This window comes from Vipera berus (assembly GCF_964194415.1).
Source record: "Vipera berus genome assembly, chromosome: 2".
In the NCBI taxonomy this organism is placed as follows: domain Eukaryota; kingdom Metazoa; phylum Chordata; class Lepidosauria; order Squamata; family Viperidae; genus Vipera; species Vipera berus.
The window spans coordinates 263034980-263048294 of NC_138203.1; the positions used below are offsets into that span (position 1 = coordinate 263034980).

General features: G+C 43.7%; 1 protein-coding gene across 1 annotated transcript; it reads right to left on the bottom strand.

Annotated features, from left to right (window-relative positions):
- Positions 1–348: 348 nt before the first annotated feature.
- On the bottom strand, positions 349–12070 carry LOC308662059 (uncharacterized protein). The gene is made up of 4 exons (XM_081317477.1): positions 11973–12070; positions 9375–9472; positions 6876–6973; positions 349–1662 (listed from the first exon to the last, which is right to left on the bottom strand). Exons 3-4 carry the CDS (start codon positions 6969–6971, stop codon positions 1372–1374), a joined length of 387 nt encoding a protein of 128 aa, XP_081173603.1. The 5' UTR covers positions 6972–6973; positions 9375–9472; positions 11973–12070; the 3' UTR covers positions 349–1371.
- Between the last annotated feature and the right edge of the window lie 1245 nt (positions 12071–13315).

Here is a 13315-nt window from a genome sequence, read left to right on the forward strand (position 1 = left end):
TTGGGACACGTCCCGTGACGTGGCGAGTTTGACACCCGTGATTTACAGACATCTGAGTAATGGTATAGATGGAGAGGATCAGCAGGCAGAGCATTTCTGGAAAGGAAGCAAATTCAGGAGTGGAGAACTATGGCTCTTTTATGACTTGTGGGCTGTGAATGCTGTGAATACTCCAACACTGGAAGTTTTTAAGAAAATACTGGACAGCCATTTGTCCGAAAGGGTTTCCTGCCTGAGCAGGGGGTTGGACTAAATGACCTCCAAGGTCCCTTCCAACTTTATTATTATTATTACTTCAACTCCCAGAATTCCTGAGCCAGCCGGCAAAGGGACCATGGTTCTCCACCTCTACCTTACTTGATGGGTGCTTCCATCCAATGAAACCATCCCATCTTCATATCAACTCTTATTGTGCCACTGTGATATTATTGTCCATTGTCAAGAACCCTCCAGCCTTTTTTGTGGCAGCTAAGAAGAGGGTATTACTTGTCCCTTTTCCAAGCTAGGTTATCACTGATTGAGCCCTGCTAGTACAGGGAGGTGATTCCATCATGCTGTGCAAATACACTTCTAAGAGGTGACACAGGTCAGATTCCTGTTTCCATGGATACCAATCAAACACACCCAGAGATAGAGTGGTAGCTCTGATTTCATACTGAGATCAGTAACAACTGAAAGAGGAGGAAGGTGATTTTCAAGTGGTGCAGGAGGAGAAATGGTCCAGGGCTCTCTGTTCCATGCAGCTGTTTTGACTAAAACATGTCCAAATGTAGAGACTCATTCAGCATAACAAGTACAGGTGGCCTCCAACTTAAAACAATGGAGCCTGGAATTACAGTTGTTAAGTCGTGCTGGGTCATCATGTGACTGTGTCTGATTTTACAACTTTTTTTTTTGCAGCAGCAGCAGCGGTTGTTAAGTGAACCCATTTTAGCCAATGGGTGATTTTTATTTCTTTTTCTTTTTTTTTTTGCTGGAAACTGGACATAAATGCCAATTTCCAAATAAAAAAACATTGTAAATCAGAGTCATGTGACTGTGGGATGCTGCAATCAGTCATAAATGCAAGCTAGTTTCTGAGTGCCCAAAATGTGATCGCAGGACCACAGGGGGGAGGTGGAACTTCAAATCAGGATCAAAAGGTCCTTTTGGGGGGTTGTTTCATAACATCAGTCACTAAGCGATCAGTTGTAAGTTGAGGACCACCTGCAGCTTTGTTGTAATGGGCAGAAGGCAGCATTAGACAGTCCTGAAGGATCGATCCATCAAGAGCTCTTGATCATCTTCCAACAAAAGGCTTGAGACACCCTTCCTCGTTCAGGGTGTCTGCTGGGGGATGGCAAGATCCACTCTGCATCCCGTGCACAAATGTCAGGAAAATTGCTCCCGTGTTTTTCTCTTGCCACTGGAGTAGCAGCACGTCCTAGAAGGGTTGATGCCAGGTGATGATATCTGTTTCTTGCTCAAAGTAGTGTGGAAGTAGCGGGTTGGCCCTTCGGTCCCATAGGAGTCGTTGAGGTCAGGCGGCTGATTTGTGGCCAGGAGATAGAGGGCTGCATACTGGTGCTGCTTCCCCAAACGATGCATTGCACACAGCTGCTGCTGCCAGCTAGCCACTTGCCGTAGCCTGCGGGTGGTCGCAGGGCGTCCCAGCCAGGGTACCTGGAAAAAGGCAGTGGTGCTTCAGACAATGGCTGTACGTCAAGTCGAAACAGGGGCAATCCTGGATGGGGGTGGGGGAGGGTGTGAGGTCGTCCAAAAAGCCAAGACAGCAGCCAAGATTTTGCACTCAAAGCCTCCCCCCCTTTATATGCATCGCTTAAAAATTCACATTAAAAAGGGTGGGCTTTGAATGTATGGTCACAATCGCCAGGTTGACTTTGTTGACCCTCCAGGTGGGCAACCTTCCAGAAGCTTGCTCTTAATTTTAATGGGAGGGTGAACACCGCGGGGAACAGTGTAATAATACAGAATGAATGTTCTGTCCTCAAGACACATTACTCTTGTGTGCGGCTCGACATGCAGCTAAGCCCTCTTATCCTTCAATAAGCCAGACTGTAAATGTAGATCTTGATACTTTAATAAAGAACACGATAAGGTGAAACAGTGATGCTATGTATGGGATATAGATTTTGTCCTCAGAAGAACACGTGTCACGGACTAAGCTGGATTAATCTAGATGCTTCTGTTACCTCAGAATGGTACAAAATGGAGTCTGGCTTCTCAGAATACACCTTTTTTGCATAATGAGGGAGGATGGGTGCTCTGTAGGGTCAAACACCATCAAAACCAACTTTCCAAACAATGAAAGATTTGTGTTTGGCCAACAGGTGGAGCTCAATATACATTAAAAAAACAACAACAGCAATTAAAAATTCACAAACTATATGCGGGAGGCATGACAACTTATCTCACAGGATTTTTGCTGTGGGGAAAATAGGAGGGGGTTTGCCACCTTGAGTTATTCATAAAAATAAAAAAGCTGGGATATAAACAAACAAACAAACAAACAAACAAATGTGTTACCACACTTGGGCTGGTTGCACTAAATCTGTCATGTGCAAAGAATCAGGACCATACGTTAAGTTGCAGTTCAGAAGATTTATTGATCAAACCTATGCACAAGAATCTAGTCAACAAAAGTTCAGTACTAAGTTGGTACCAACTAAGGATCAATGAAATTCAAGAGGGATTGGATTTAGACCCTTTGTGGAAACATAACAACTCTAAGCTGGTGACTCTACCCGCCACCCCCCCCCAGCTCTACCTGCTCTTCACCCGTAAAATCTGATGCATTGATTGTACTTAGCAACTGATTAGAATTATATTTTTATGCTTAATTAGGTTTTATTTTATTTATTAAATTTATTTGCCACCAATCTCATTTCAAAACGATTGAGTATTTTAGTATAGTCTTATGGTTCTTTTCTATTTCTATTTTTTATTGTTCCTGCTGTTGTTTTAACTGTTGTGAGCCATCCAGAGTCATATATGGGTGTCTATACAAATTGGACAAACAAACAAATTTTAAAAGATATATTATACAGATAGATAGAGGCCAGGGTTTCCTTTTTCTCTGTTTTTCTTAGGGCTTCTTTTAGGGCTTCAGTTTTAATATGTTCTCTACCTGAAAATAGCAGAAACTGAATCGACTTTTTGGCAATTGGGACCAAAGCAGAGAGTCAGGCATCAACAGTTCAGATCTGAGTGAATATCTTGTGATATCATGAGGACAAAGAAACCTGGTTTGCATAGCCAGGGGTTAACTAGAGGCATAACTATAGTTCCACTCCATGGGCTAGTCCTTGACTTACAACAGTTCATTTAGTGACTGCTCAGAGTTACAACAGCACTGAAAAAGTGACTTATGACCCTTATTCATGCCTATGAGTATTACTTAAGCATCCCTGTGATCATGTGATCAGAATTCAGGTGCTTGGCAACCAACTCATATTTAATAATAATAATAATAATAATAATAATAATAATAATAATAATAATAATAATAATAATAATAATAATAATAATAATAATAATAATAATAAAGTTGGAAGGGACCTTGGAGGTCATCTAGTCCAACCCCCTGCTCAGGCACGAAACCTTATACCATTTCAGACAAATGGCTGTCCAGTCTCTTCTTAAAAACTTCCAGTGTTGGAGCATTCACCGCTTCTGGAGGCAGGTTGTTCCACTGGTTGATTGTTCTAACTGTCAGGAAGTTTCTCCTTAGTTCTAGGTTGCTTCTCTCCTTGACTAGTTTCCATCCGTTGCTTCTTGTCCTGCTTTCAGGTGCTTTGGAGAATAGCTTGGCTCCCTCTTCTTTGTGGCAGCCCCTGAGATATTGGAACACTGCTATCATGTCACCCCTCACCCTTCTCTTCATTAAACTACACATACCCAATTCCAGCAACCGTTCCCTATATGTTTTAGCCTCCAGCCCCCTAATCATCTTTGTTGCCCTTCTCCGTACCCTTTCTAGAGTCTCGACATCTTTTTTACATCGTGGTGACCAAAACTGGATGCAGTATTCCAGGTGTGGCCTTACCAAAGCATTGTAAAGTGGTATTAGTACTTCACTTGATCTTGTTTCTATCCTCTGTTGGCTTTTTTGGCAGCTGCAGCACACTGCTGGCTCATATTGAAGTGATTGTCTACTAAGACTCCGAGATCCCTCCCTGATGGTTGCAGTGTGCCAGGGTCATGTGATCACCTTTTGTGACCTCCTGATAAGCAAAGTCAATGGGGACTCCAGATTCACTTTACAACCTTCTTACAAATTTAACAAATGTGGGAAGAAAAGTCATAAAATGGGGCAAAACTCAATTACCAACTCTTTCGCTTAGCAACAGAAATGTTTGGGTCAGTTGTGGTTTGTAAGTCGAGGACTACCTGTATTAAGCAGGACATTTAACCTGGATTCATTAGAAGGAGATTTGCAATATTACAGTTGGTGGAGATACCGCCCTCCTCACTTTGCTGTGGCAGTTATCGCTTATGGTGGACAAGGGAAGTATTGTCCACACTTCAGCTTAAAGGAAGAGAATCAGACTTCCTGACAATACATACAATTCACTTCAGTTTGGATTTAAACAATGGTATCTTTCTCTTCAACCACAGGTATTAATTGACATAGCAAAGTCAGGAAGGTATAAACAGGGACTCTGTTGGCGCTGATATTGTCATTGCTTTTTTTTCCTTTTGCCAGCTGAAAACTCCAGACCTTCTGCATTTATTATGCCAAGTAAATATATGATTCTAAGTGCCATTGATAAACTTGTTTCTTGTTATAGATATGGGCTAATTCAGCTATTTTTCTGGATATCTGTGACAGATTCCAGCTGTAGTTGTACCAAAAGCTGCTCATAGACTAATCCTATATCTCCAGTTTGGAGCTTTTAGAAGTCATTAGTTACAATGGCTATATTAGCTGGGGATAATGTGAATTATAGTGCCCACTAAGTGACCACAGTCCAGAGTTGTAATTTTGTTTTTATCTGAGTCTGAAGATTAAAAACCTCAGCAAGGAAAAGCATAAAACGGAACGGAGTGGTTTTTCACCAGAATGAAAAATGAAGCTTAAATTGAATTATCATACTCCTTTCTAACACAGGGGTCCCCAACTCCTGGTCCACAAACTGATATTGGTCCATGGCCTGTTGGGATCTTTTTCTGTGCAAGAGGTGGGCAAGTGCACAAAGCTCCACCTATACATAGGACAAGGTTGCATGGGATAAGGTTGCGTGTGTGAAACCATCCCCACCACTGCCATCTGCTGCCATTGCCGCTGCCAATGCATGGAGCCAGAAAGGTTGGGGACCGCTGCTCTGACTGAAATCACTTGGTTGTTTAAGAATGTGACTTCTGAAGTGGACAAATTTCTACTGGGGAATGGCTTCCATAGGGCATTCTGCAAAAATATACGGGTTCCATAATGTTGGCTTTTAAGTAGTTAGCCAGAACATCAACAGGCAAAACATATTTAAATTCAAGTATAAAATAGTTTATGATTTATTTATCATTTATTAAATTTCTATGCTGCCCATCTGACTAACACAGCATGGTTTGTGCTTAAATTGTAAGCCGCCCTGAGTCTTCGGAGAAGGGCGGGATATACATGGGATTAAAATAAATAAATAAACATAAAACTCTGGGCTAATATGCCATTAGTTCCCCATACTTATCCACACACTGCCTTGTTTTTATGTGAAATTGTGAGCAAGACTTTCACTTTACTATGGTTGAGGTACCCTTACGGCAGCGGGTCCCCAACTCCTGGTCCGTGGACCGGTACCGGGCCACAGCATGCTAGCAACCGGTCTGCACAAACAAGCAAAGCCCCATTTTCAGAATCCAGGCAGAATCCATTTTCAAAACCATGCACCCTCTGGTCTGTGGAAAAACCTGTCTCCACGTAACCGGTGCCTGGTGCCCAAAAGGTTGGGGACCTCTGTCTTAGGGCTTCTGTACATCTGGACTAAAAACAACTGGACTCCAGGCGGCCACTTCTATCACATACAAATTCATTATGCAGGTCATGACAGAATGACACCTTTCAAGCAGCAGGAAGTCTCTGTTCAGGAGAAGCCTGACTTATCATTCATACATACCTGGCAATGAAAAGATTACAGATAGTCCTCGACCATCCGCTTAATCATGTTACAAGGCTTTAAAAAAATGACTTTATGACCAGCCCTCGCATTAACAACTGTTGCAGCATCCACACGATCATGCCATCAAAATTCAGGTGCTTGGCAATTAGCAAGTATCTAAAACAATTGCAGCAGCCCAGGATCACGTGATCATCATTTGTGACCTTCCCAGCCAATTTCCAACAAGCAAAGTCAAGGGGGGGGGGAAGCTGGCTTCATTTAATGACTGCACGATTCACTTAGAGGGTGTTGAGTACAGCACAAGACATTGTGGGCTGTACCCTGACACCACTGGATGACATCGCCAGGGCTCGTTGCCTTGGAAGAGAGGAAAATTCTCAGGGATGACTCACACCCTGGACGGTACCTCTTTACTCTCCTACCATCCGGTAGGAGATATAGGAGTATAGCCAGCCGCACCAACAGGCTGAAAAACACCTTTTATCCGTGGGCTGTTAGGCTTTTGAATGAGAAATAACTTGTGTGAATTTTATGCAGAATTGACTTGGGAGGCCGGTGTGTGGTGTAGTTGGTTCACATGGTGTAGTAAGATGGAGGGTTTGTTGTCACTGTGTGTTGGGGGGTGGGAGCACAAAGAGAGGCTCAGCTAATCTCAATGTATACATAGTTGTACTTTGACAATAAAGATTCATTCACTTAGATCGTAAGTGGAGGACTACCTATTCCGGCTAGGCCTTGTTTTCTCATCACAAGCACCCTTCTCACCTGCTCAGAGAGCGAATGGCCTTTCAAACTTGCTGTAATCTCGTATCGGCACTTGGGTTCTTCGTGAAGGGCCCTCCACACCTCCTCAGCCCCCATATCTGTAGGGCAAAGAAAATGATATTTTGCATTCCAACAGATAAGACATGGCAGCGTTACACTTGTTACAGTGCTGAAAGGTGGTTAGATCCCTTAGGAAAAAAAGCAGGGACCATCTTGCCTTTTCTGAACAAAATATCCTACACAAAGCTTTGAGTAAAATGCCCCTGCTGCATGCCTACCATTTCCAGCAAGCACTCTTCGACTTACGGCCACAATTGAGCCCAAAGTTTCTGTTGCTCAGCAAGACAATGGTTAAAGTTTGCCCCATTTTGCAATCTTTCTTGCCACAGTTGTTAAGTGAATCAGTGCAGTTGTTAACTTAGTAACACCGTTGTTAAGTGAATCCGGCTTCCCCATTGACTTTGCTTGTCAGAAGGTCGAGAAAGGGGATCACGTGACCCCGGGACATTGCAACCGTCATAACTATAACTCAGTTGCCAAGCGTCTGAATTTTGATCACGTGATCATGGGGATGCTGCAACGGTCGTAAGTGTGAAAAACGGTCATAAGTCACTTTTTCAAATGCCATTGTAACATCAGGTGGTCACTAAATGAACTGTTGTAAGTTGAGTACTCCTTGTAGTACTCCCAGATCTGATGGACTACAACTACTGGGATTCTAGGCCAGGGCAGCACCCAAGGTGAAGAAGGTGGTGCTTGTTCTGTACCAGCCTGCTACCGGCCCTGCAGCAAAAGCAGGGACGACCCCTTTACAAACGGCAAGAGGCTGGAATAAAGCCTGCCAAATTTATTCACATAAAACAAGAGCAAGACAAGACACCATCCATAAAACACAAGCTAAGAAGCAGGAACAATCCAAGCGGTTGCCTTCAGCAAACCAGCCCTCCCACACATTCCCCTTAAATACAGTTCAGGGCGTGGCCTCTCTGTGCCTCCTTCCGAGGTGCCCCATTGCCTCCCTCTGTTTACTCCTGACTGACTGCCTCCTGCGTCGGGCGTCCTTGAACAGGGCCAGCTGTGGGTCATCTTCATCCACGCTGTCAGGCTCACACAGCTGGGTCTGCGTCGTGACCAGATGAGAGGGGCCTTGCTGGGGGCTCTCATCAGCAAGATCTTCAACCCCCTCAGCAAGCTCTTCAACACCCCCCTCCTCCTCCTCTGAGTCGTCCGACCCAACTGCCGAACCCACAGGCTGACCCTGAATCACAACAGTGCTACACAGACCAGGAGAGATCAATCTTGGACGCCTGGTTTCATTTCCATTCTTTTTGGGCTCCAGAAGAAAGAGGACATCACGGCCTCCACCTTACAGACAATTTTAAGTAAAGAAAAGCCCTGAGGGAGCTGGAAAATTCTCTGAAATGGAAAGCATACCTGACAGAAGCTGGGACCTTTGCCCACAGGGCAAACACTCTTCTGCCTGCCAAAGACTCAGGGCCAAGACAAGTGAAAGTACTGCAGGCAGTGGTGTGCTCCCTTTTATCTCTCTAATTGCATAATGTTAGGAAAATAGCCAACCTAGTATTACATTCCTGTATTAAGATTAGTTTGCATAGTCTGTCAAGAAAAGGATGAAGCAGAAGATTTATTGCCATGAAATGCAGGTTTTCCTCTAATCCTACACTTCCCAGAGTTCACCAAGTGCCACATGTACAAGATTGTGTCCTTGTACTCCAAGCGGATTACATCTAGTCCTCCACTTATGACTACCATTGAGAGTGGAACTTCCATTGCCAAGCAATGGAGTCATTGAGTCGTACCCAATTTTACAACCTTCTTGCCATGGTTATTAAGCAAAACACTTCTGTCCTTACACAGAGGTGGTTGTTAAGCGAATCTGGCTTCCCCTATTTACTTTGCTCGATCGTGTGACCCTGTGACACAGCAACCACCATAAATGCACGTTGGTTGCCGCCAGTTGCCTAAAGTCTGATCACATGACTTCAGGCATCCTGCGACAGCCCTTAAGGGCAGGTCCTGACCATTAGTCACTTTCCTCAAGTCTGTCGTAACTTTGAGCGATTGTTAAACGAATGGCTTGCAAGTTGAGGAATAGCTGCAATCTGTGATCTTTTGCTTCCATTTTGTTGTTGTTAGTTGCGAAGTTGTGTCCGACCCATCATGACCCCATGGACAACGTTCCTCCAGGCCTTCCTGTCCTCTTTTGCCTTTTGGTACTGTCTGTGGGGTTTTCATGGCAAAGATACGGGAGTGGGTTGCCATTTCCTTCTCCAGTGGATGCCATTTTGTCAGAACTCTCTGCTATGACCTGTCCGTCTTGGGTGGCCCTGCACAGCACAGTTCATAACTTCATTGAGTTACACAAGCCCCTTCGCCACGACAAGGCAGTAATCCATGAAGGGGGCTTCCATTTTATTATACCCCAAAGGGAATGAAGAATAGCAAAGAAGGTTCTCTCTGAAATGGGAAATGTCTTACCGATACCAGCCGCGAGCAGGCGCCTCACTCGTGGGCTAATTGGTTTCTCTGTTGTAGGTGGGTTCAAAAAATAGGAAGCTTTTTCAGAGCCCAAGAGCCTAGGCAGAAAGAAAAAAAGGAAAGAGGAAGCCACAGTAAAAAACATGGCTCCTTAAAGGTGATAGGTGCTCCATCACTGGAGGTTTTTAAGAAGAGATTGGACAGCCATTTGTCCGGAATGGTATAGGGTCTCCTGATTGGACATAGGGGGTTGGTCATGACTAGACACCAAAGGCGCACGGAACGCTGTTACCTTCCCACCATAGTGGTCCCTATTTTTCTACTTGCATTTTTACGTGCTTTCGAACTGGTAGGTTGGCAGAAGGTGGGACGAGTAACAGGTGCTTACTCTGTTATGCGGCACTCGGGATTCGACCCGCCAAACTGCCGACCTTCTGATCGACAAGCTCAGCGTCCTAACCCACTGAGCCACCACGTCCCTTTGACCCATATACTTTGACCTATATCCCTGTCTGCATTGGTTGAACAAGAATTGGAAAAAAATGGAATTGACTGATTCCGCTACGGTTTTATTAATTAGAGTAGCCCTTCCTAATCTTATATTCTCCAGATGTGTTAGAATTAGAGCTCCCAGCTCCCAGTCAGGAGAAGAATGAGTTGGACCTCTGGGAAAGAACAACAGATCTACAGTCCAAAATCCCCTATCTGTTGAGATCTGAAGATGTTTGCTTTTGTTGAAGAGGCAAAATATATATTTTTTCAATTAATTGCTGTTTCCTTGAATTGAGTCATTTTTGTGTGTGCAGTTAATAGATGGAATTTTGTACTGTCTCCCACGCACCCAGATCTTAATTCACTGTACCCGGCACGATCAATATATTAAAATAATATTAAAACGAATTTCATTGAGGGGAAAGGATGGAAATAGCCAACTAATTAATTAAATAAATAAATCTAGAGAATTCATGCAGTATTCATACAAAGTTGGCCTGGGTGAAATGGTAGATCGTTAAAAAGTGCCTAAAATAGGGAAATATTAGAGATTCTGGGAATTTTCAGGGAAAGGCCATTCTAGAACATAATCTGTGCCACTAGCAAGACGCTTCTGTGATCAAGCACAACATGGCATCCCTGTCAATCTCAGCATCTCCTCTTGATAACAGTGATCAAATAGAACTATCATTTTATTAGGACGATCAGATTTGGGATGCCAAGATCCAGGCAGCCCAAAAGCGCAAGGCTGGTGACATTGCTAATCTGGAATTTGAGATAAAAGAATTGTTCCAGTGCCTTTTCCTTTAACATGATTTAAGCAGTGCTTTTGAGCATGTACATTTGACATGTGTAAAGTGTGTGCGCTGTTGAAGAAATCACAAGACATGGCCATATATTTAAGGCACAACACAAATGATCAGAGAACGAGATTTTGAAACAGGCTATGATTGCTAGAGCATGACAATGTGCTTACTGTTTTTGTTCCTGTGTGCACTTGTCCCTCATGTCCCTTTGACTTCCAATTAGCTTCGTTAGCTACCCTCAAACCTGGAATGATGCAGCTCCTGTTTGTTTTACTGAATGACACCCTTTTCTGTTGACCCGGACTTAGGGGACAGTAGCAATTGTGAAGGGATGCGGTGGCTCAGTGGGTTAGGACACTGAGCTTGTCGATCAGAAGATCGGCAGTTTGGCGGGTCGAATCCTGAGTGCCGCGTAGCAGAGTGAGCACCTGTTACTCGTCCCAGCTTCTGCCAACCTAGCAGTTCGAAAGTACATAAAAATGCAAGTAGAAAAATAGGAACCACTACAGTGGGAAGGTAACAGCGTTCCGTGCGCCTTTGGCATCTAGTCATGCCGGCCACATGACCGCGGAGACGTCCTCGGACAAGTGCTGGCTCTTCGGCTTTGAAACGGAGATGAGCACCGGCCCCTGGAGTTGGAAACGAGTAGCACGCATGTGTGGGGGAAACTTTACCTTTACCTTTTATATGGGTCAAAGGTCATACAGGGATTTATAGGATTTAAAGGATTTCATTAATATGTCTATTAAACTTGAACGTTGCCCATTTCTCCAGAGGCGACTCTAGGTGACTTACAGACATTCAGAGTTGGAAGGGACCTTGGAGGTCTTCTAGTCCAACCCCCTGTTGCAGAAGATCCTGCACCATTTCAGACAAAACGGCTGTCCAGTCTCTTCTTAAAAAGCTCCAGTGATGGAGCACTCACAACTTCTGGAGGCAATCGGATTAAATTAAAGATGAATCAGCACTTTCATTTGTCTTGAAGTAAAATATTGGGCAGTGAGACAGCGAGAAATCTTACAGTCTGCTCTACTGCAACTCCTTCTTTTCAGACACACACTGGTCGAGTACACACACTGTGGTAAACTAGGATAAAATATGGCTGAGTGCCTTGTGGGAGCCCAGTGTCTTCCCCTGATGTATGAAGCCAGCCATGAGTTTAAGTGATAATACACCTGACTTGTTTTAGCTTAAGATTACATACAACCAGCAAGTGTAAACCCAGGCTTGAGGTTTCGTGTGTTGTGTGAACTCTTAAAGAGTTGTTCTAATTTAGGGTTTTGAAAAAGGAGCTACTTACCTGTGTAGGTACTCTTGATAGTCCTGCAGGGGTTTGCTTGAGACTTCCTTCTTCTGGCTCCTTTGCAGACCCCAGTTCCCAGGCCTTCTGAAGTCAGGCCACTTGTGAGATTCTCTGGTTGGTCCTGAATGAAACACCCACCTACAATTTGAATATGCCATCTTCCTTGATATGAATAAGGAGCAAGGAAGGAGACCAGGATGAACCTGAAGTCTCATTGATGCATTTCTTTCTAAGGCCCCATTTCCAGCTTCCTCTCTTCCATCCACCCTTCACCCTTCCCTCTTCCTTCCCCGTTATTTGTTTGTCTGTCTTCACTACAACCAACTTCCTGGATTCAGAGTTAAGTATCTGACCTGCTGTCATATCGTGTCATTCAGGTTCTTTATGCTTCTTGTTTGGACATTACCATGGCACCATTAATTTCACTGGCTTATGACAGGCATCAAGCCATTCCCTTGAGGCTGGACAGTAGCCAAATGAAGCTAAAGCTGAGTTCATTTGCTCCTTTGCCGGAGAATTTAAATAAATTCAGGGGGAATTACTTACAAAGTTAACTTGGGTCACATCTGGCTGCAGTAAAAGGTACATTTACCCGACTGTAAATCACTTTGAATTAAGCAGCACTTCCTTCGAAATATATCTGCAGACCATTTGGCCACAATCAGACCATGCTGAAATTATTAAATTCAGTTTCAGGGAATTCACTTTTATGTGAACGTGCGCATATGTTTGCCTGCACTGCAATGAACGTTTTTAAAGATTAAATGAAGACTTAATTCTAATGCACAGGACTGATTCTTCTTCTTCTTTTTTAAATGAAGATGATGATTGTGAGAGTGTGATCAAAACTCCACCCCTTCTTAACTTCTCCACATAAGAAGGGTGAAGCTTCATTCTAATTGTCGCAGTGGCAACCTTGACTCCTTTTTACCACACTGTATAGATAATACTGACAACAGAGGACAATTTTCTCAGAATGAAAGGATAATTAAATAAAAATTAAATTGAATTAAAGAATCAACTAGGCAGAACTCTCCAACGTTGGCAACTTAAAAGACTTGTGAACTTCAACTCCCAGAACTACCCTGTCAGCCTGGCTGGGAAGTTTATAATCATAATCATAATAGTAAAGTTGGGAGGGACCTTGTAGGTCATCTAGTCCAACCCCCTGCTCAGGCAGGAAACCCTATACCATTTCAGACAAATGGCTATCCAGTCTCTTCTTAAAAACTTCCAGTGTTGGAGCATTCACCGCTTCTGGAGGCAGATTGTTCCACCGGTTAATTGTTCTGTCAGGAAGTTTCTCCTTAGTTCTAGGCTGCTTCTCTCCTTGATGAGTT